This window comes from Mauremys reevesii, linkage group 2 (genome assembly GCF_016161935.1).
Source record: "Mauremys reevesii isolate NIE-2019 linkage group 2, ASM1616193v1, whole genome shotgun sequence".
NCBI lineage: Eukaryota > Metazoa > Chordata > Testudines > Geoemydidae > Mauremys > Mauremys reevesii.
Genome location: NC_052624.1, coordinates 123854039 through 123877077, shown reverse-complemented (window position 1 = coordinate 123877077; position 23039 = coordinate 123854039). Strand labels below are relative to the sequence as shown.

The following is a 23039-nucleotide window of genomic DNA, read 5'->3' as shown; positions in this document are numbered from 1 at the left end:
CCCAGTGCACACACACAGAATTTTCTAGTCAACAATATTCACTGGGGCAGCACATGACCCTTTCTCTCCTTATGTGCCACCCCACCACACTTCAGTTCCTTCTCTACTGTGAGAGCTGTGACATCAGGACTCTGAGGTAGAAGGGTTGTCTGGTGGGTTGTGGAATGTGTATAGAGACTGCACATCTCAAAGATCATCAGTTACTGTACAAGTGAGTAATCCTTTACTTCAGTGGTTCTCAAACTAGGGCCGCCGCTTGTTTAGGGAAAGCCCCTGGTGGGGTGGGCTGGTTTGTTTACCTGCCGTCCAGTCCAGACCAACGAGGGCTGTAGGAAGGGCGGTCAACATAACCCTTGGCCCGTGCCGCTTCCTGCAGCCCCCATTGGCCTGGAGCGGCAAACCGCGGCCAATGAGAGCCGCGATCGGCTGAACTGGAGGACACGGCAGATAAACAAACCGGCCTGGCCTGCCAGGAGCTTTCCCTGAACAAGGCTTTCCCTAGTTTGAGAACCACTGCTTTACTTCATCAAGTGCTAGTCCATATCTAAGTCCACTGCTGGTGACTTCCAAGCAGTAGTCCTCCCTGGGCATCGATACAAGGAATTTCTCTGACTGTGGACTGCAACATGGATATTCCAAGTATTGCATCAGGTCTAGCCACTTGCACCAACATGTGTACGGATTACTAAATCACTGCTTTGCAAATATCCTGAACAGGCAGGTTTGCTAAGAAGGCCACCGAGATAGACTGTGACTTGGTGAAGTGGGTTCATACTCCTGCCAGGCGCCTACCTGACCACTAGCTGGTAACATATCTTGATGCACTGGGCAATCCAGTTGATGTCCTCTCTGTAGATATGGCCTGTTCCTTGATTCTTTTTGTATACTACAGAAACAGCGAGGGAGGCTTCCAGAATTATTTTGTTCTGTCCAGGTAGAAAAATATGGCTGTGTACACTTCCAGTGTATGCAACCTCTGCTACCTTCTCCCAGCATGAAGCTTTGGGAAGAACACAGGCAGGTGGGTGAGCTCATTGCTATAGAATTCTGACACTACTTCAAAAAGAAATATAGGATGTGTCCTCATGGGTACTTTGTCCTTGTAGATAACTAGCTCCCTGATTCTCCTGACAGGTGTGTTTTTATGGAGAGATTGGATAGCAAGCATGTAGCCATGGGTTCAAGTGGCCTCTGCTATTTCCATTCATCGAATGTGCCAGCGAAATGCAGTTCAGACAGTGGAACTTTAGTTATCAGTGCCCGCTGGAGTGCTCAGGCGCCTCTTCACATGTCTCCTCAGGATTCATGAAGGTTCTGAGACGAGGCTATAAAAGGGGGTGTGGCCCTCAAGATGCCTCAGTTTCTTCCAACCACATCCATCCGATGGATTCAGGAACAAGTCAGGAAGATTGTTTTCTTCAGTGCCCTAGATAGTTAAATAGAATGGTAGTGCTTGCATAATCTTTTCTATAGTTTTAATAATTAGTTGGTTTTGTGAAGTTTTAGAATACTACAGTTAGAGAGTCTTATTGTCTTTTTATTCCATTATGGCAGTTCCAAAAGTGAAGAGGCCAGGCTTCAAGAGGTTTGCTTCTTGTTCCTCTGTTTTCTCAACTTTGGATGCATACAATATACTTGGCTTCCCTTGGAGAGGATCTTGGCTTGCCTTGGAGATGGACATTAACTAACCTTCAAGATGCTCTATTTGCTTGACACTCATGCAAGGAAGGAGAGGCAGAACAGACTGCAAGCTCTATTACTGCAGCAATGGTTGGCAGTCAAGCCATCCAGATCCAGAATGGTAAAGGTATCCTCCACTGCCCCTAGGGCTAAGAGACAATAAAATCTAGTACAGGCTGTGGCAGTTGGTGAGTTGGGATCTAAAAAGGTACCCAACCAGAGGAAAGATCCAAAGCCTGCTATGGATCCATAGCCGAAACACTAGGAATCTTCAGTGTTATTGGCCTCTGTATCTAGATAGAGGTTCTTCGGTTCCAGGGGCATAAACTCCAAAGGACTGATCAGAGAGAAGAGTTGGTGCCAAGAGTCTTGAATCCAATGGATGTTATTTCCTATGGATCCAAAGGTTTGACTCCAGATGGAAGTACAACAGGGACGAAGACTCCTAAACCGTAGGGACTGTGTGTTAGTTCTGACCCATCCAACAATATTATTACAGTCGTGGCCGAAGTTCATTACAGAAAGATGGTGACTTTTATGTACCACCAGTTTGGAGTCAGTTAAGAGACCTCTCTCCATCTGGCATAAGAAAACACGTATCTGACCTTAGGATCTCAACTGTCACCCACAGAATTTAGGCTCCTACCTCCTACCCTCGCTAGGCCTGGGGTCCACTGGCCCTCTACAGGTTGGTGGGGCCTTTTCCAAATGACAGAGCTTCACACAATGATACCTAAGCTACTATTTATTAACTATACACAATGGAATACACACACCAACCTTGCAATGCTCACCACTCCCAATATATAAATGAATTTCACCCAAGGCCAGCCGGGATCTGCTCGTCTGGGGTTCTGGTGCCTCTGCATGTCATGGTTGTGCGAGGGCTAAGAGTCCTGCCAGCTCAATCTTAAACTGAAGTCCAGAGTTGGTTCCAAAGAGCTTTACATTTTACACATATTATATAGGTAAAACCACTACTACTTTCTCTATACCTCAAACTATCACCTTTCTAAAAACCTTTAAAATAACATATTTTAACCAATCATACAAATTCCCCTATGTTTATTTATTGCTTTACGTATTACAGCTTAACTTTATGACTTTGTTTTGCCAGATGGTCAGCACGAGAGGTTTTCTTCCAAGGTTTATCTAATCTATGACCAGTGGTTCTTGGGTTTCTCTGGTCCCTCCCAAAAATTCCTCGGCATCGGTTTATCTTTTGGTATGACTGTTGGTGAGTGCATTCCTGAGGTGAGAGTGCTTTATCAGCAGTGGAACGTTCTGTTTTAGTGAATTAGTGCACTACCGTCCGATTTTACTTGATCACAGATGGGCTGAGGGGTGAGTAAGTTGTCATCATGGTAACACAATGATCCATTGAGCTCCTCTATCCCCATTTTTTATTATATCTCTGTTGCCTGGGATTCTTTCAACCCAAAGCTATTGGTAACTTTTACTCTGTGCAATGTGGTGTCAGGAAATAAATCAATGGAGACATGGACGTCCAACTGATAGATGGTTGGCACAAACAGTACAATACAAGAGTGCTCTCACTTAAAGCTATACTTTATTTAATCTCAAGCACTTATACACATCTGCCAGAGGTTAGTAAAATGCCCCAAAAATCCAACATTCAGATTTACCCAGGGTCTTGAAGAGGTCTCAAGTGAATAACTGCAAGTTCAGTGGTTGGCCTTCCATATGCAGGGGAACTTTAGAGGTGTGCAAGCGTTCAAGTGTCCATCAAGCTCATATTTCTTCCTCTTTTTATAGCTAACTTGTTAGTATTACATAGCTTGTTCATAAAAAAAAACTGCTGAGGAGTAGCTAAATTAAGTGTGGAGATTTCCAGCCTGTTAGGTAGGGAATTTTCCATCAGTTAACCAGCTATATAGCAATAGTTAACTATTGCCAAACTTTCCATCTTGCAAAAATCACATGCTTCAGAAAAAACAACTCAAGTCAGGAGGGCAGAAGGTCACATTTACTCCTTGATCACTTCATCCTCTCCTCCTGTCTGTTAGTTGTGCTGAGGTTTTAGAAAGGCCTCCTTTTAGCTGCTTTCAGAAATAAGCATAACAGTTGGTATTACAGCTGCTGGCAGTGTTTTACACATGTTCCTGGGCTCTGGGCTATCAAAAATCACATCTCTTGGAACACTCTTATTTCCAGCACCATCAATTGCAGATTCAAGGTTGATCTGCAATCTAACTCCTATCAGGAACTGCATTGCATAATAAGACCTTCTTTTAGAGGATGGTATGAAGATGATTCATATCACTAAAGGTCATACTATCTGGATCTGGGTATAGATTGCTGGCAGCACTGGAAATCCTACTGTGGACCAGGTGAATCCCTACCATTATCACATTTGGGCTGGATGCCCGCTTAAGATCATCTGGACTGCCTCCTGGTATCAGGTCAAAATTAGAGGACTCTCCCTTTGAAGATGAAGTTTTATTTAGCTCCAAAACTGATGAAATCCTGGAGAGGATGATGAGGTGTTCAGATCTTCTTAATGAATGAATGTACTGAACTCTGGGAATGGAAATGGGCTGTTAGTTGTGGGTATAGACAAAGTGGATCCATGCTGTTTGAGAAGGTTTTAATGAGTGTGCATGCTCTTTTCAGAGAATTAGGATACTGAGCACTTGGTGCTCAGCTCTGATGCAGGTTATAGGCATTCAGGATTGATGAAACGGTTTACCACCGAGATAGCTTCTTGGGGCACAATTTGGCAGCCTCAATGGAAAGCGATAGGAAGGTCCTCTTGGCCTACAATATAGCCTCAGCATAGGCTTTTAGAAATGTATTATTTATCATCCAGTCTGAATCAGCCTTTTCTGCCTGTCATTGGTGCTTGTGTTTCCACCCTTCTCTCTCCATCTGTCGCAGGGTGTCAGAAAACCAAGAAGATCTGTGTGGGTAATGGCGAAGAAGAGTCCGTTTGGAGGCTAGCATGCTAGTTTATAATGGCAATGATGCACCAGATCCTTGACTCCTCATCCTTTAGATGGGATGCTGTTGTCCTACAGCAAGCAAGGAATTTGTTGACGTCCAAGAGTCTTCCTGGTGAATCAGGATCAATGGTCTTTCTTGTAGCCTGGACCAGTGCCTTAATGAACTGGAGGTCTGTCCAAGACAGTGTCTGGGTTGGGATGTCCTCTATTTTGATATCTAGGCTGTAGATCAGGGCCAAGCTGTGACCAGCTGTGTGATTTGGACCAGAGATGATCTCTGAAAGTGCTAAGGAGGCAAGTGAGGAGATGAGTGTTGGGGCTTGTGCATTTGCAGCCTTGTCAATATGCATTTTAAAATCTCCAGGATGATAAGACTGGGGCATTTCACCACTATCGTTGACAAGGTATTAGCAAGCTCCTGTATGACTCCTTTTGTCTGTATTGGTCTGTAAATGAGCATAAAGTCTGTTAGCTTTGGCTGTGGTTTCTGCTGTCAGATGAATGAATTTGAATGAAATTGCCTTACCTGCATTTGATGTCTGCAGAGAATTTGAATGCTGTGCTGCCTTTCTTCTTGTCTTATATGTCTGTGATGTTCTGAATATCTTGGAGGGGACGAGGTGGGCTAGCATGGGACCTGCAGTGTCATCTAGGCTGGTCTAAGGCCACACTAGGACTTTAATTCGAATTTAGCAGCGTTAATTCGAATTAACTGTGCACCCGTCCACACCACAAAGCTATTTAATTCGACATAGAGGGCTCTTTAGTTCGACTTCTGTACTCCTCCCCGACGAGGGGAGTAGCTCTAAATTCGACATGGCCATGTCGAATTAGGCTAGGTGTGGACGGAAATCGACCTTAGTAGCTCCGGGAGCTATCCTACACTGCACCACTCTGTTGACGCTCTGGACAGCAGTCCGAGCTTGGATGTTCTGACCAGCCACACAGGAAATGCCCAGGGAAAATTTGACATGCTCCGGCGCCTTGTGAATGTTCTGCAGGACCGCAGGCAGGAGGACAGAGCCCCCCTGCAGTGTATCTGCAACTGCCCTCCCCCGCCACAAAGTTCCATACCCCCCTCACCCAAAATAACCAGAAGGAGGGGCGCCAGGGGCCGTGAAAACTGTCACTGCACCCCAGCAGAGTGCTGAAGTACCCAAAAGCTCCCATTCCCTACATTTTGAGAAGTCCTTCCCTTCCTGACTCACCCAAGCCCCAATCCCAGTTTCATCCCCTAACTGTCTAGTTAATTATTAAAAATACTTTGCTGTTAATTACTGTTTCCGTCATGTTTTTTTTACAGAAGACTGTGTTTGAAGGGGAGGGGGTGGGGAAGGGGGTTGGTAATTGCATAGGACAGTCACCTTTACCAGGGTAGAGACACGGGGGCAGGATCAGCAGCAGGTCACACACACAGTGCAGTCAGTAGGCACCCTGGTCGGTATGGGAGGTGGTTTCCAGGTTCTGTGTGGGTGCGGGGGGACGTGACTTTGTAGCGGGGGAGGGTGGTTACAGATCTTATGCAGCGGTCCTTGTCCTGGACCGCAAAGTCACGCAGCAGAGGAATCTGTATCCATCCTCCTCCGCCACAAGGTCACATAGCCCCCGCACACAGAATCCCAAAAAGGAGGGATGGCAGGCTCCGTTGAAACAACCAGTCCGGCACTGCGGACCGCTCTAGGAGCAGGAGCCTGTCATTCCTCGAGTTTAGAGGCGGTCTTTACATCACTGCACACCCTACGCAGCACAGTCTGCATCCCAGTTTCAACCCTTTAACGCAAAGTCATTAATAAAGAAACATTTGTTAAGTAACAATGGAACATGTATTTTATTTTTACACGTGTGTTGGAAGTGGGGGAAACGGGGTGAACGGGGTATGTAACTGCAGAAGATAGTCAACAGTAACTGGGTAAAGAAACAGGGGCAGGTTCAGCTTCTCTGTAAAGAAACTGAACAGTCACAGGTCTCGCTGCTCGCTGCTCGCTGGTACTTGAAGAGTTCCTTGTCGCTGTCCAAGATGCCTGTATAGGGCTTCATGAGCCAGGGCATTAGCGGGTAGGCTGGGTCCCCGAGGATCACTATAGGCATCTGCACATCCCCAACAGTTATTTTGTGGTCCGGGAAGAAACTACCTTCCTGCAGGTGTCTAAACAGACCACAGTTCCTGAAAACACACGCGTCATGAACCTTGCCTGGCCACCCGACGTTGATGTTGGTAAAACATCCCCTATGGTCCACCAGTGCTTGCAGCACCATTGAAAAGTAGCCCACTTTCTCAGCAGCTGACTGTGGAAGAGGTGGACGATAAGGTGCGAGGAGGTGAAAACGGTCATAACTGCAGCGGGCTCCATGCTCGCAGTGCTGTGGCGTCCGTGCTGTCACTGACCAGAAAAGTGCACGAACAGATTGCCTGCAGGCGCTTTCAGGGAGGGAGGGCGTGATTGACGGTTCAATGATGACAGTTACCCAAAACCACCCTCGACACATTTTTTCCCCCAGCAGGCATTGGGGGCTCTACCCAGCATTCCAATGGGCAGCGGGGACTGCGGGAACTGTGGGATAGCTTCCCACACTGCACCGCTTCCAAAGTCGACGCTGGCCCCGTTAGTGTGGACTCACAAAGTTGAATTAGTGTCCTTAGTGTGGATACACAAATTCGACTTCGTAAGGTTGATTCCACAAATTCGAATTAAGTTGAATCGAACTACTCTTGTGGTGTAGACATACCCTTAGTGATACAGACTATATTGGATGCTTCATAACTGATGAGCTCATATACTGTTGTTTGTTAGCAGCAGATCTTGCATTGATAAGCATCAAGTTTAGTTTCGTACTGTCTACTTCCAGCCCCTTTTTAGGTAGTGGTCCTTTGCAGTATATAGGTGTTAGACGTCTGGAACCTGGCTTCTTATTTCTCCTTTTCTGTTTCCTGGGGCAGTTCCTCCCAATTTGAACTGTGATAGGAGATTAAATGGATGTTGCCATGGGATGGTCCAAACGGATTTTTGGGATCTATAACCTGAAAACAGTGTTTTAAGTGTAGTGAAGATGTCTGGCCTAATAAGAGTTGCTGTTTTATAGAGTAGTGAACCACCTATGGGTCTGTGTCGTGCAATACTTTGCCCAGTTCTGGTGTCTACACTTCTAAAAGTTGGAAAAATTGGAGAGGATTCAGAGAAGAGCTACAAGAATGATTCAAGGTGTGGAAGCCTGCCTTACGGCGAGAGAGACTTAAGGAGTTCAATCTATGTAGTTTATCAAAGAGAAGATTAAGATGTGACTTAATCATGGTCTAGAAGTCCCTGCATGGGAAGAAGATGTTTGATTCTGGAGATGTCTTTTATCTACCAGACAAAAGCATAATAAGATCCAGTGGAAAGAACCATCAAATTTTTTAATAGTGAAGGTAATTAACCATTGAAACATCTTACCAAGGGATGTAGTGGATTCTTCATCTCATTAACTACTTAAATCAAGACTGGATGTATTTCTAAAATATATACTCTAGCTCAACCAGCAGCTATGGACTGGATGCAAGAATCAGAAGGTCAGATTAGATGATCGTAATGGTTGTTTCTGGACTTAAAATCTTTGATTTTGTATTTTATAACTCTGATTATTATTGACTGTCTCATTTTCCCTCCCCTTTTCACATTTGTGGTTATGCTGAGGGTATGTCTACATTGCAGTCATAAATTGGGATTAATGTAGCTATCTGAGGTACCAGTAGCAATGAAGCTGCAGCAGCATGGGCTTCAGTGCAGCCTAGCTGCCCAAGTAATTACCATGAGTTCCAGGTGATCTTGTACAGCCTCCATTGAAGCCCATGCTACTGTAGTGTCACTCCTGTTAGTGCTAGATTAAAGCTAGTTTGGGTATGTTTACTAAGATACATTGAGGAGGAGGGATAGCTCAGTGGTTTAAGCATTGGCCTGTTAAACCCAGCGTTGTGAGTTCAATCCTTGAGGGGGCCATTTAGGGAACAGGGGTAAAATTCTGCTTGGTGATTGGTCCTGCTTTGAGCAGGGGGTTAAACTAGATGACCTCCTGAGGTCCCTTCCCTCCCTGATATTTTATGATTCACACCTTGCAGATAGACATGCCCATATGGGTACTGGAGCAAAGTCCCAGTGGAGGTGTGCTGTCATGGTATAATCAGTGACTACACTGGTATAGCATACTCTAGTTTGAAATTGGTGTAAGGGGGATTAGCATTAGTCAGTTTACATTGGTATTGTACAACTAGTTTAAGAATGTGAACCAAGTCTTCCATGATTTCTTGCTACTCATCCATTCAGGAACTGACTGGAAGTTTCTAGTGAGGGATTGAAGCACTAATGGATAGAGTGGGTTGGGGTTTGTGTTCAATCATCAGCACCAGAGGACCACAACTTTAAAAGCCAGGATGAGTTCTCATTCTGTCTTGTGCTGGAAGCTCAAGAACTGGGAATGGGAATCTCCTGTGAAGATCAATCCTGTCTATGTTGGTGCAGTGAAAAATCTGAGAGGAAAAATGCATATAATTTATATTTCCATAACATCTTTCCTCTCAACTCTCTCAATTATCCTACCACACAAATACCTCGATTCCTCCCTGCACATGCTGGTCACCAATATTCCCTTTTGGCTCTTCCATGTTGCACCAGTATTCTTTCTGTCTCCCCTAATTCACCAATACATCAACATACTATGCAATGAAAATTTAGCTTATATGAGCATTTTAATCATTCAAATTTATGTGTTTTAAGGATTGAAATGACAGATTCTGTAAAATGATAGATAAAACTACAATGCACAACAGAAATTCCTAAACCCTCTGTTGTAAAAATGCAGGCTGGTAGTAACAATAAAAAAAATCATAAATGAGAGAATAGATTTTTTCACTGTTTATTTTTTTTAAAATGTAAAACACAATTTAGCAAATTTAACAATGTAGATTTCTTCCCTTACCCCGCCTCTCCCAAATCAGTCAGAAGATATTCAGCAGAAATATCAGGATCCTGCAGCCCTTAAGAAGGACTATGGCCATATGAGTGCATGTAAGTATGAAATTATCAGCATGTTTACTGTGTTTGAACTGGTCACATTGATTATTTGAAGACTGCACTGATTAAATTGGTTCAGCTTTTCTTTTAAAAACAATTTTGGTGTGACCATAGCATGAAAGGTCTAGAATCTCAGCTGCTCTAAATCAGCATGCACCGATTTACACCAGCTAAGTATCTGGGCCAAAGTAACTTCTCTGCTCCTCTAATCAAACTGTCTCTTCTTGCTCTTATTTGTTGTAGGGGAACCTGTGGATTATAACATTGAACAAAGCACAGAAACCACCCAGAAAGAAGGTAAAATGCAACTGCAACAGCAAATCAGCCCCATTAGAAATGAAGGAAATGTGGAGTCAAAAGGAAGAGGTTTTCTGGAGTTAGTGAAAAGGTACTATAGTAGCTTTAAACCATCTAGAGACACATTTATCCTTGGCAGGGAATAGGGGCAATGCCCATTCATGAATTTATTATAGCTGAATGGTAGTTGAGTTTGGGACTTGCTTACTGTTTAACAGCTGTTTTTTCCAGTGCTCTATAATCCACATGCTTAATGGATGGTCTTGGAAATTGCTGTTTGCCGAGGGGGTTTTGGGGCAAGGCTAGTGATCCAAATTTGGGTTCAGTTGGGTTCCCAAGCTACAGCTTCCACTAAAAGTCCAATGATATGAAAACATTACATGTATTTGTATGGGGATTAAACTGTATAACTCTAATACTTCCAAAACTAATATCATCCACTTGGAATTAACCTCAGCTAGCGCTGGGCAACCACTGGCTCTTTGGAGACACAATATTTCAAAAGTTCTTCAGGACTTGAAGTTTGAAACTACAGTATAAGTTGAATGAAAGTGATATGCCAAAGAGAGTGAAGTGTGCATGGGCAACAGGACTAGGGTTCTGCTGTAAGCCAGAACCCAAGCACAACCCATGTATTTTGAGGTTTAATCCTCAAAAGCTTTCTGATAATAGATGTTATGCATATCAGTTGCATTCTTCATGTGCTTTTTCTAGAATTTTTGCCCTGACAGCAAAGCTTCTTGTTCAAGAGCTGAGATTTCAAAGTTCTCTAAAATGCATATGCTTACTCAAATTTTACTTTAGAAGTATTGTCATAGAAAATAATATTAACTAAATAAAGGGAAGGTGAAAGATTCTAGTAAGCAGCTGCATTACAGTAATGTAATCATAAGTCATGCTGTTCCCTAGTTTTCAGAAGTATTCAGTGTGAGTGTGATCAAAGAAAAGCAAATAGCTATGTCTCATCAAAGTCAACATGATCAAAGCTGTTCCTGCATCAGGAAACACATCCATAATAGAGAGTCCTGTTCTAAGGACTGGTGTAAAGTCCACAGTGACTAATGTTGTACCAAAATACTGTCATCAGTCAAAGCAGTAACTTAGGTTTATCATGAAAAATAAACATATAAAACAAACTTAAACTTCTTCTTCGAGTGCTCACTCATATAAATTCCAATTAGGTGTGGGCGTGCCGTGTGCATGATCATCAGAAGATTTTTACCCTAGCAACACTCGGTGGGTTGGCTGAGGCGCTCCCTGGAGTGGCGCCGTTATGGTGCCAGATATATGCCCCTGCCGACCCAACGCCCCCTCAGTTCCTTCTTACCGCCTGTGACGATGGTTGGAACTGTGGAGCGCGGCATAGCTGATCTCCACCTCCCTAGCTTTACTCGTTGTAGATAGTTGTTTAGTATAGTTGTTAATAGTTTAGCAGTTATAGTTTAGTTAATAGTAAGTTTGTATATAGTGTAGATAGTACTTGGAGGGAATGGGGTTCATCCCCTTCTCTCCTCCCCGGTACCAGGGTCCATGCTCAGGTCCCCGCGTTTCAAACCTTGCTCGGCCTGTCTCAAGCCGATGCCTATGGGAGACCCCCACGACTCCTGCTTTGAAGTGCCTGGGGGAAATCTCTTTAACCAGGTAAGTGTCGCATTTGCAAGGCTTTCAAGCCTCGAACAAAAAAGGAGTGGGACTTTCATTTAAAACAGCTCCTAATGGAAGCAGCACTTAGCTCGGTGCCTTCAGAACCATGTGCAGACCGGACGCCATCGGTCCGAAGCGCATTTCCGGCACCGGAATGACCTGGCAACAGCAAAGACTCTCGGCACTGGATGTGTCCGGCACTGGTACAGTTGCGACATCATTCACTGTCTCCACGGCCCAAGATACAGCACAAACCACCTGCTGCTTCTGTATAGTTGCAGACACTGCCTGTGGCCCTTTGGAGCAACAGCCTGGACTGGACCATCCCACTAAGGCTCCAACTCCGGCACGGCCAACTTTGGCACTGTCGATTCCGGTGCCACAAGGGCCATTGAGTCCGGTGCACACAAGCTCCCTGGTGCGCACTGTGATTGAGCTCGGCCTGCTGTCTACTCCGGAGACCTTCTCCACCGCTCGCGACTTAATGATGCTGACGGAGCCTGGACCGCCTCAGCCCCCGGCACCGCTGGTGCGGACTGTCCAATCTATAGGCAAACCTGCCTTCATGTGACCCTTCTCGCAGAGAGAGACAGGTCGGCACCGATCTTGGTCCCGGTCCAGGTCATGGTCCCGATCCCGCTGATGGTCCCGGACCCAGCACCGCTCGCAGTCCTGGCACCAATCTCCATCTCGGCGCTGGTCATACTTGTGGCACCGCTCCGCTTCACACAGGTCTCCCTCCCAGTACCGATCCAGTCACCTCACAGCTGATCCCAACACCATAGATCCTCGTCGAGATCTAGATCTAAATCGGCCTCTCGGCACCATTATGACCATCGGTCCCGATCCCGATCATGGTACCGCTGAAGGTCCCGGCACTGGTCTCCAGCTCCCAGGCACGAACTGACAGAGTGGGATGGTGCAACGCCACATGGGCGTGCGGCCCCTCCTTGGCCTTCACGACCGTCATCATCCCAAGCAGGGAGTGGCTACCACACCCAGGGCCATGATGCTGATGGTGCTAGCCAGGGGCAATATGAAGGACAGGATCCTGATCAGGGACACCCACAATGGTCCTTCTGGACTCCTTGGGCATACCACCAAACCCAAGGTGCCCCCTCTGGTGCTTCTCGATCCGCCCATTCAAAGCATCGGATGCCTGAGGCCACTGTGAGCTGTCCTCCCCTGGTAGACTCGGAGGCGACTGTCCTGCCACCAGATTTGGCCCATGCCACAACCATAGTGGACCTAGGGCAACAGGAGCACCCTCTTCAGGCTGGTGTCTTGCCTGCCACTGGCCCCCGTGTCCCTCCCAGACCCTGATGCCCCTCTACATCAGGATTCTGCCCCCAGCTGTAACCCACAATATGGGTCTCCCCACCCAGGGGAACCCCCAACCCTCTATTCCCACCTCGCCTCAGTGGCTACTGCCAGTCACCATCTAGCCCTCGCTCACTGGGGCAGTCTGCAGTCTGTAAATCACTCATCATCGGCAAGGGGTGGGGTTGGACCAGCTGCCTTTGCCTATTCCCAGGCTACACTTCTGTAGCGCCAGTACCTTTCCTGGCCTTTCAGGCCGGATCTCCCCAGCTCCTCTGGCCTTCCCCCAGCCCTGCTCCACACTAGGTACCCTGCTCAGCTCCCAGGCAGCCAAGACCTTCTCTCTCTACAGCTAGAGACTTCTGAGCGCCTGGCTCACAGCCCTTTTATAGGGCCTGCTGTGCTCTGATTGGGGTGTGGCCCCAGCTGTGGTTATTTCCCCAATCAGCCTAGCATTTTCTCTCAGCCTCGGCCCTCTCCAAGTGCTGGCTTTTAACCCCTTCAGAGCCAGAGCAGAGTGACCGCCCTGCTACACACTCTTTACCTTTCTCTTTATTAAGCTAACTAGATAGACTTAAAGAGCACTATCACTATAAGGCATGTTTTCAAATCCTTTAATTATTCTCATGGGATTTCTCTGAACCTTCTCCGATTTATTAACAACCTTCTTGAACTGTTGACACCAGAACTGGACATAGTATTCCAGCAGTCGTTGTACCATTGCCAAATATAGAAGTATTCTTTTTTATTCCTCCTCGAGATTCTTCTGTTTATGCATCCCCGGATCATATTATCGCCTTTGGTCACAGTGTCATATTGGGAGCTCATGTTCAGCTGATGATCCACCACAACCCCCAAAAAATTTTTCGGAGTCACTGCTTCCTGAGATAAGAGTACCCAATCCTGTAAGTAAGGCATACATTCTTTCTTTCTAGTTGTATCCATTTACATTTAGCCATATTAAAACACATATTGTTTGCTTGTGTCCAGTTTACCAAGTGATACAGATTGCTTTGAATCAGTGACCTGACCTCTTCTTTATTTGTCACTGCCCCAATTTTTGTGTCATCTCTAAACTTTATCAGTGGTGATTTTATGTTTTCTTCCAGGTTATTGATAACGATGATGAAATAGAATAGGGTCAAGAACCAACCCCCGTGGGATCCCACTGAAAACACACCCGGTCGATAATAATTTTCATTTACAACTACATTTTGAGACCTATGAGTTAGACAGTTTTTAATTAATTTTATGTGTACCATGATAATTTTATATCATTCTAGTTTTTTAATAAAAATATTGTAAGGCATTTGACATGGTGCCACACAGAATTTGAAATATACTATGTCAACACTATTACTTTTATCAACCAAACTTGTAATCTCATAAAAAAAAAAAGATATTGAGCTAATTTGACAGGATCTATTTTCCCAGTTGATTGACATTTCCCTTGTTGATTGACATTAATTACATTACCCTCCTTTAATTCTGTATCAGTCGTGTCCCATGTCAGCAGCTGCATTATCTTGCCCAAGATCAATATGAGGCTGACAAGCCTATAATTACCCAGGTTATCCCATTTACCATATTTAAATATTGACACAACATTAGCTTTCTTCAAGTCTTCTGTCATTTCTCCAGTGTTCCAAGATGTATTTAAAATCAACAAGCAGTGTAGCCCACTCTTTTAAAACTCTTGGATGCAAGTCATGTGGATATGCTGATTTAAAAAATGCCTCACTTTAGTAGCTTCTCTTTAATATCTTCCTGAGTGGAATGGAAAGAGTGTTATCACCAAATGATGAGACTATATCATCAGTTTCCCCGCCAGGGGCGGCTCCCGGCCCCAGCACGCCAAGTGCGTGCTTGGGGCGGCATGCCGCGGGGGGCGCTATGCCAGCTGCCGGGAGGGCGGCAGGGGGCTCCGGTGGACCCCCTGCAGGCGTGCCTGCGGAGGGTCCGCTGGTCCCACGGCTCCGGTGGACCTCCTGCAGGCGTGCCTGAGGAGGGTCCGCTGGTCCCGCGGCTTTGGTGGACCTCCTGCAGGTGTGCCTGCGGAGGGTCCACTGGTCCCGCGGCTCCGGTGGACCTCCAGCAGGCGTGCCTGCGGAGGGTCCACTGGTCCCGCGGCTCCGGTGGACCTCCAGCAGGCATGCCTGCGGAGGGTCCGCTGGTCCCGTGGCTCCGGTGGACCTCCCACAGGCATGCCTGCGGGAGGTCCACCAAAGCCGCAGGTCCAGGGGACTGTGGGACCAGCGGACCCTCCGCAGGCATGCCTGCGGGAGGTCCACTGGAGCCGCCTGCCGCCCTCCCGGCAGCCGGCATAGCGCCCCCCGCGGCATGCCGCCGTGCTTGGGGCGGCGAAATGTCTAGAGCCGCCCCTGTTCCCCCCCTAAATACAGAACAGAAATATTTATGAACACTTCTGTCTGTTCTGCATTATTATTGAGAATTCTACTTATCTATTTTTATCTAATAATGGACCATTACTATTGTCAGGATTCATTTTGTTCCTTATATATTTAAAAAAATTCCTTCTTATTGTCTTTAACTCTGCTGGCCATAGATTTCTCCTTGTGTCCCTTTGTTTCCCTTTTCAGTTTTCAATAATTCCTAATTTTTGATTTATATTCATTACTATCAACTGCCCTTTTCTTCTATTTTATGTATTTATTTATTATAGCTTCCTTCACTTCCCCTCTAAACCATGTCGAGTTTTTAGCCAATATGGCCATGTCAGGGTTCCCCCCCACTCTGAACTCTGGGGTACAGATGTGGGGACCGACATGAAAGACACCCTAAGTTTATATTCTACCAGCTTAGGTTAAAAACTTCCCCAAGGCACAAATTCCTTTCCTTATCCTTGGACGGTATTACTGCCACCACCAAGTGATTTACACAAAAATTCAAAGGAGAGTCACTTGGAATTCCTGTCCCCCCAAAGCCCCTTCACCCCCTTTCCTGGGGAGGCATGAGAATAATATACCAACTAATTGCCTTAGCAGTGTGAGTACGGACCAGACCCTTTATCTTTAGGACACTAAAATCAATCAGGTTCTTAAAAGAAGAACTTTATTATGAAGAAAAAAGTAAAAGAATCACACCTGCTGTCATAAACAGATAGTTAAGGGTTAACAAGCTCAGTGAACCTGGCAAACACCTGACCAAAGGACCAATCAGAGGACAAGATACTTTCAAATCTCAGTGGAGGGAAGTCTTTGTTTGGGTTCTTTGTTTGGAGGGGTGTTCTCTCTTGGGATTAAGAGAGGCCAGACATACATCCCGGCTCTCCAAGCTTCCTGAAATATTCTCTTCTATTCAGTATAGTGAGTATTAGAAAGGTCTTTTGATTAATTTCTGTATTTGCAAATGTGTGTTTGCTCCGGGGGTATTTGAGAGATATCTGGGTCTGGGGATCTTTGGTGTGATGGTAGTGTAATGAACTGTACTCAATTGGGGTTCTTGGGGCAGTTGGCCTTTATATGTCCCAGTTCATTACATTTAAAACATTGCCCAGCTGACTGGTCACTGGGCCGGGGTGGGTTGCTGGAGACTGGTGAGGTGGGACAATAGGTAGTCTGGGGCTTTCCTTGGGTTGTAGGTGGGGTCGTGGGTGGCCCCCGGTGGTAGGGTTTATTTTCGGTTTGCCCCTTGTTATATTCACTCCCCTTGATAGTAGCTTTTTTCTTTTCTGTTATTTCCACCCATCTGGCTCCAACCTCCCCTGCCTCGGTTACATCTTTGGGCTTCCCATCTAGGATGTACCGTTCTATTTCCTCAGGAACACCATCTAAGAACTGTTCCATTTGCACTTTACTTCCCCATTCCTAACTTCCTTCCTTATTCCTTTTCAGAGACCCATCTCATGAATCTGCACTAAGACAATAAATGCAGTCTCTTCATTTTTGGGGAGCTACAGAAGAAGTGTCACCTCAGTATCAGAGCAGGGTGTTCTATTCCCACTACTTCCTAATACCCAAAGCAAAAGAAGGTCTCAGGCCCATTCTAGACCGAACTTGAACAAATTCATGAAGAAACTGTGGTTCTGTATGGATTCCCTTGCAACTATTATCCCTTCATTAGATCTGGAAGATTGGTATGTGGATTTTGAGTTGAGGGATGCTTATATCCACATGGTGATCCACCCTAGCCACAGAAGGGTTGTAATTTTTAAGGGTTGTAAGGAGGAGACCACTTCCAGTTCCCAGTCTTGCCCTTCAGACTATCATCTGTGCCAAGGGTTTTCACCAAGTGTGTGGTTATGGTAGAAGCCTACCTTCACCATTAGGATGTCCAGATGTACTCTTACTTGGATGATTGGTTGGTGTTGATTGATTGATTGATTTGGTGATTGATTGGTCACAGGATCACTCCTGTAAGCGACTGGAAAGAAGTATCCAGGGGATGTTTCATCTGCTTTGTTGAGGTTAGGCCTGGAAGTGAGCAAAGACAAATTGATCTTAACACCCCTACATAGAGTAGAATTAGTTGGGACAGTCCTGGTCTCAACCCTAGCCATGGGATCTCAAGGTATATGAGACCTCTGCAAAGGTCATTCCCAAACCTCAGTGAGAAACTGCCTCATGCTCCTGGGCATATGGCTGCACACACTTATGTGATTTCCCCCATACGAGACTGTATTGTTGAAGTTTACAGGCATGGCTTAGGTCAATGTACCATCCTAAGGACAGACGCATGTATATTCAGACAAGATCCTGTTGTTGTTGGGTTGGTGGATGAATCAAGACAACATTGGCACACAGCTCCATTGCACCTGGCTGCAATCTCAGTGTTTCACCCCCATACAATGTATTCATCCCCATACTATGGGACTGTATTTGCTAACCCTATGACTGCCAGGCTCCTAAAATGCTTAGAAAGATTGTTTCTGCCTGTCAGAGACCCTACTGCACAATGGGATTTGAACTTGTCATTATCAGTCCTTATGGGTCTCTCTTTCAATCTGTTAGCCATTGTTATATCTCTTGACAAGGTGGCCTTTTTAATAGCCATTACCTCCACATACTGTGGTACACAGTGTTTTACAAGGAGAAGGTGCAGCTTTAGGCCACACCCTAGGTTACTCTCCAAAATGATATCTGAGTTTCACCTCAATCAGTCAATATATTTACTGGTCCTCTTTCCAAAGCCAGATGCTTACAAAGATGAACAAAAGCTCCATATTTTGGATGTTCATTGAGCCTTGGTCTTTTTCCTAGATAGAAAGTCCTTTTAGGGGTCTTCTCAACTGTTTCTCTCCTATGCAGAACAAATAAGAGGACTTCCTGTAACAGCGCAACAGCTTTCCGAATGGATCACCAGGTGCATTGCCATGTGCTACAGGGACAAAAGTCATCACGCCTCCAGAGAAACTGTGCATTCAACCAGAGCACACTCAGCCTCCACAGCATTAATGGGAAACATCCCTATTGTGTACAGCTGTAGAGTGGTGTTATGGTCTTCAGTCCACATATTTGCTAGGTATTATGCAATTACTACTCCTTCAGGGAAAGACATGAATATGGGGAAAGTGGTCCTGAAGTTCCTCTTCCAATGAGACTTCTAACCCCACCTCCATCAATAACACCTTGGGATTCACCTAGTGAGGAAAAGAGCTTCAACTTCTCCCCTCAAAGAGCCGCCAAAAAAGAAGCTGTCTCTAGCCCACTCCTTATCCTCAGTACTGACCACATTGCAGCTGAGTACTTACAAGGCCCCAGGATCTTCTGGTACCATGTGTATCATTAAAGCTAGTGACTCTAAGTGGGCAGGCACAGAAACCTATCTCCTCCACTGTGGCACTGACAGACCTGCCGAAACGCTCCACTCAGGTTGTTGCACCACCTCCTGTCCCAATAGTGCAGAGCACTCTGATGTTGGCACCAACAACTACGATTACATCAGCACTGCCAGCACCAACCACCTTGGTACCAAAGCCATTGGCACTACACCCTTTTCTATATCATGTGGAGCTGCAGATCTCATCGATGCTGGAATCACTTCTCTTCAGCACTGATGCTTCTCTGGCATGTACAGCACCGTGTCAGCCCACTTCACCCCTGACTTGTCCATTCTGTGGTGAGGAAGAAGATACTGAAGAGGAGGATGCTTTCTTATCTCACCACTCCTCTCCCATTGAATCCACTGCAGCGTTGGGTCCAACTGTACAGCCTATGGCTCACCACAGAGCTGACACCCATGGATGCCACTGCCTATGCCATTCCCCACTCAGTGGCCCTACTGGGATTCTTGGGGCATACAGGAGGCAGTACACCAGACCCCCAAGCCGATACAGGGAGAGGCTTAGATCTCCCCCACCACCCTCAGTTGCTGCACCTTCACAGTCCCCTGAAGAAAGCTTTGAAGAACAGGAGGAGGCCCAGGAACAAGACACAACATCAACATCCGACAGTTCTTCCTCATCCTCAGTCAAGGCCATAATACCACTGCCACCCACAGCAGCAGACAATTTTAAACATTTTCAAGAACTCTTTAAAAGAATTGCAGATACCCTAGAGATCCCTCTGGAGAAGGTCTTGGAGTCCCAGCACAAATTACTGGACAGTCTCCATACATCCTCCTCATAAAAAATAGCACTTCCCATAAATGATGCACTCATGGAGCTGGCCAAAAACATATGGCAGACCCTGGCTACAATACCGCCCACCTGCAAGAGAGCAGATAAAAAGTACTTTGGTCCCTCTAAAGGACTAGCCTTATTTTTTCACCCCACAGTGTACTCAGTGCTGTCAACCAGTGAGGCAGACAACAACCCTGATCCACTTCATACGACAAAGAGTATATTTCTTACATCTCTTTGGCCACAAGGTCTATTCATCCACCATTCTTCAATTCTGGATTGCTAATCATGCTGCCCGAATAACAAAATACAACCACATGAATTATTCTAAACTCGGTGAATTTATTGACATCATACCAGAGGACAAAAGAGACTAATTTAAGTCCATCATTTTGGAGGGCCATCTCCTAGCTAGAACTGCCTTAGAGGCATCTCTACATGCAGCTGATACAACAGCACGCTTCATGGCCACTGCCACAATTATGTGCCAGGGTTTGTGGTTCCACCTGTCCTGCTTCCAAAGGGAGATACCATCTACTGGGCAGGACCTCCCATTAGATGTATGGAAGCTGTTCGCAGCAAAAACGGATGAGTCCCTTCATACCCTGAAAGACTCAAGGGCTACACTTCGCTCTCTGAGAGTAAATACTCTCCCACTCAGAGTACAAGGTCTGTCCTGTATGCCTCACAACAGAGGCACTACGACACGCAAAGGTAAAGACAAAGGCCTCCAAAGTGTCACCAACCTCCAACTCAATCATCAACATCGCATCAGCCCTCAGCAAAACAACAATTCTGAGAGTTTGGTCAAGGGCCAGAAAGATCTCCCTCATTCTTCAGTGCTGACACAATCATTGACCATCCCTCTTTTGGATACTGGTTGACCCCTTTCTACCAAGCATGGCAATCCATCACTATGGACAAATGAGTTCTGGAAATAATTCATTCAGGCTATATGATACAATTCATCTCTATCCCCCCATCCAACTCCCTCTCCATCCCTCTTCAGGGACCCCTCTCATGAAAAACTTTTATGGCAAGAAATAAACCACCTCCTACATGTGGGCACCGTGGAACACGTACCATCACAACACAGAGGGAAGGATTTTTACTCTCAATATTTCTTAACTCAGAAAAAGAATGGAGGCCTATTTTTGACCTCAGAAATGCAACAAATTCATAAGGGTGCAATGGTTCAGGATGGTCACATTAGCAACAATACCACCAGCATTGGAACAGGGGGACTGGTTTTTTGGCTGTCAACCACCAAGACACCTATTTTCACATAACCATACCTCCCGCACACAGGAGGTTCCTCAGGTTTACTCTGAGAACAGAACACTATAAATACAAGGTTCTGCCATTTGGCCTTTCAACAGTGTCTAGGGTGTTTTCCAAAGTGCTTGCAGTAGTGGCGGCACACCTCCACAAACAGAGAGTGACAATTTTTCCCTATCTGGACGATTGGCTCTTAAAAGCACCCACCTGGGAAGTTGCCGTAGAGATTACACACATGATGATTACCCTCCTTCTCACAGCCGAGATGACAACTCAATGTACAAAAGTCAACACTGACACCCGTGCAGAAACTGGACTTCATCGGAGTGCATCTTGATGCTCTAGAGGCCAAACCAACCAGATTCCCGCACTACAGTCAATCTGATCTCCATGGTATTGAACAGCCCACAATTATCAGCATGGACCTGCCTCCAACTATTAGGCTTTATGATGGCAACCACATTCATGGCACAACACGCGCTGCCTTCAGGGCTGGCTAAGAACTATATGCATACTGTACAAACACAGTCTAAACAGATGCCTCATAATGCCACTCAGAGTCAAAGACTCGCTACTCTGGTGGACGCAACCCAACAATGTGTGCATGGGCGTGCCTTTCACACATACCACACCTTCAATGATTCTCACAACCAATGTCTCCTTGATAGGCTGGGGAGCCCATATACAGCACCACACAATTCAGGGCAGGTGGTTTCCCACCAAGACACTGCTACACATAAATCATAGAATCATAGAAGATTAGGGTTGGAAGAGACCTCAGGAGATCATCTAGTCCAACCCCCCGCTCAAAACAGGACTAACCCCAACTAAATCATCCCAGTCAGGGCTTTGTTGTCAAGCCAGGCCTTAAAAACCTCTAAGGATGGAGATTCTATCACCTCTCTAGGTAACCCATTTCAGTGCTTCACCACCCTCCTAGTGAAATAGTTTTTCCTAATATCCAACCTAGACCTCCCCGACTGCAACTTGAGACCATTACTCCATTTTCTATCATCTGCCTAGCTCCATCCTCTTTGGAACCCCCCTTTAAGGTAGTTGAAGGCTGCTATCAAATCCCCCCTCACTCTTCTCTTTTGAAGACTAAATAAGCCCATCTCCCTCAGCCTCTCCTCATACATCATGTGTCTCAGCCCCCTAATCATTTTTGTTGCCCTCTGCTGGACTTACCCCAATTTGTCCACACCTTTCTGAAGTGGAGAGCCCAAATTGGATGCAATACTCCAGATGTGGCCTCACCAGTGCCTAATAGAGGGGAATAATCATTTCCCTCGATCTGCTGGCAGTGCTCCTACTAATGCAGCCCAATATGCCATTAGCCTTCTTGGTAACAAGGGCACACTCTTGACTCATATCCAGCTTCTCCTCTACTGTAATCCCCAGGTCCTTTTCTGCAGAACTGCTGCTTAGCCAGTCGTCCCCAGCCTGTAGCAGTGCATGAGATTCTTCCATCCTAAGTGCAGGACTCTGCACTTGTCTTCATGGAACCTCATCAGATTTCTTTTAGCCCAATCCTCCAATTTGTCTAGGCCATTCTAGACCCTATCCCTACCCTCCAGTGTATCTACCTCTCCCCCCAGCTTAGTGTCATCTGCGACTTTGCTGAGGGTGCAATTCATCCCATCAGCCAGATCATTAATAAAGATGTTGAACAAAACTGGCCCCAGGACTGACCCCTGGGGCATTCCGCTTGATACCAGTTGCCAGCTAGACATCGAGCCATTGATCACTACCCATTGAGCCCAACAATCTAGCCAGCTTTCTATCCACCTTATAGTCCATTCATCCAATCCATATTTCTTTAACTTGCTGGCAAGAATACTACGGGAGACCATATCAAAAGCTTTGCTAAAGTTAAGATATATCACATCCATCCCTTTCCTCATATCCACAGAGCCAGTTATCTCATCATAGAAGGCAATGAGGTTCGTCAGGCGTGACTTGCCTTTGGTGAATCCATGTTGACTGTTCCTGATCACCTTCCTCTCCTCCAAGTGCTTCAAAATGGTTTCCTTGAGGATCTGCTCCATGATTTTGACATGGACTGAAGTGAGGCTGTAGTTCTCCAGGTTCTCTTTCTTCCCTTTTTAAAATAGGGGCACTATATTTGTGTTTTTCCCATCATCCAGGACCTCCCTCAATCACCATGAATTTTCAAAGATAATGTCCAATGGCTCTGCAATCACATCAGCCAACTCCCTCAGCACCCTTGGA

At 45.9% G+C, this 23039-nt stretch overlaps 1 protein-coding gene across 8 annotated transcripts in view; it reads left to right on the top strand.

The window, feature by feature from the left end:
• Positions 1-23039, top strand: part of MAJIN (membrane anchored junction protein) — a 193651-nt gene that overhangs the window by 131183 nt on the left and 39429 nt on the right. For all 8 annotated transcript variants that reach the window (XR_005595011.1, XM_039527189.1, XM_039527192.1 and 5 more), the window contains 2 exons: positions 9613-9682; positions 9932-10076. Coding sequence is in view for 7 of the 8 variants with exons in the window: in XM_039527189.1 (XP_039383123.1) it covers positions 9613-9682; positions 9932-10076 (215 nt within the window). In the remaining variant the exon portion in view is untranslated. The remainder of the gene's footprint in view (positions 1-9612; positions 9683-9931; positions 10077-23039) is intronic.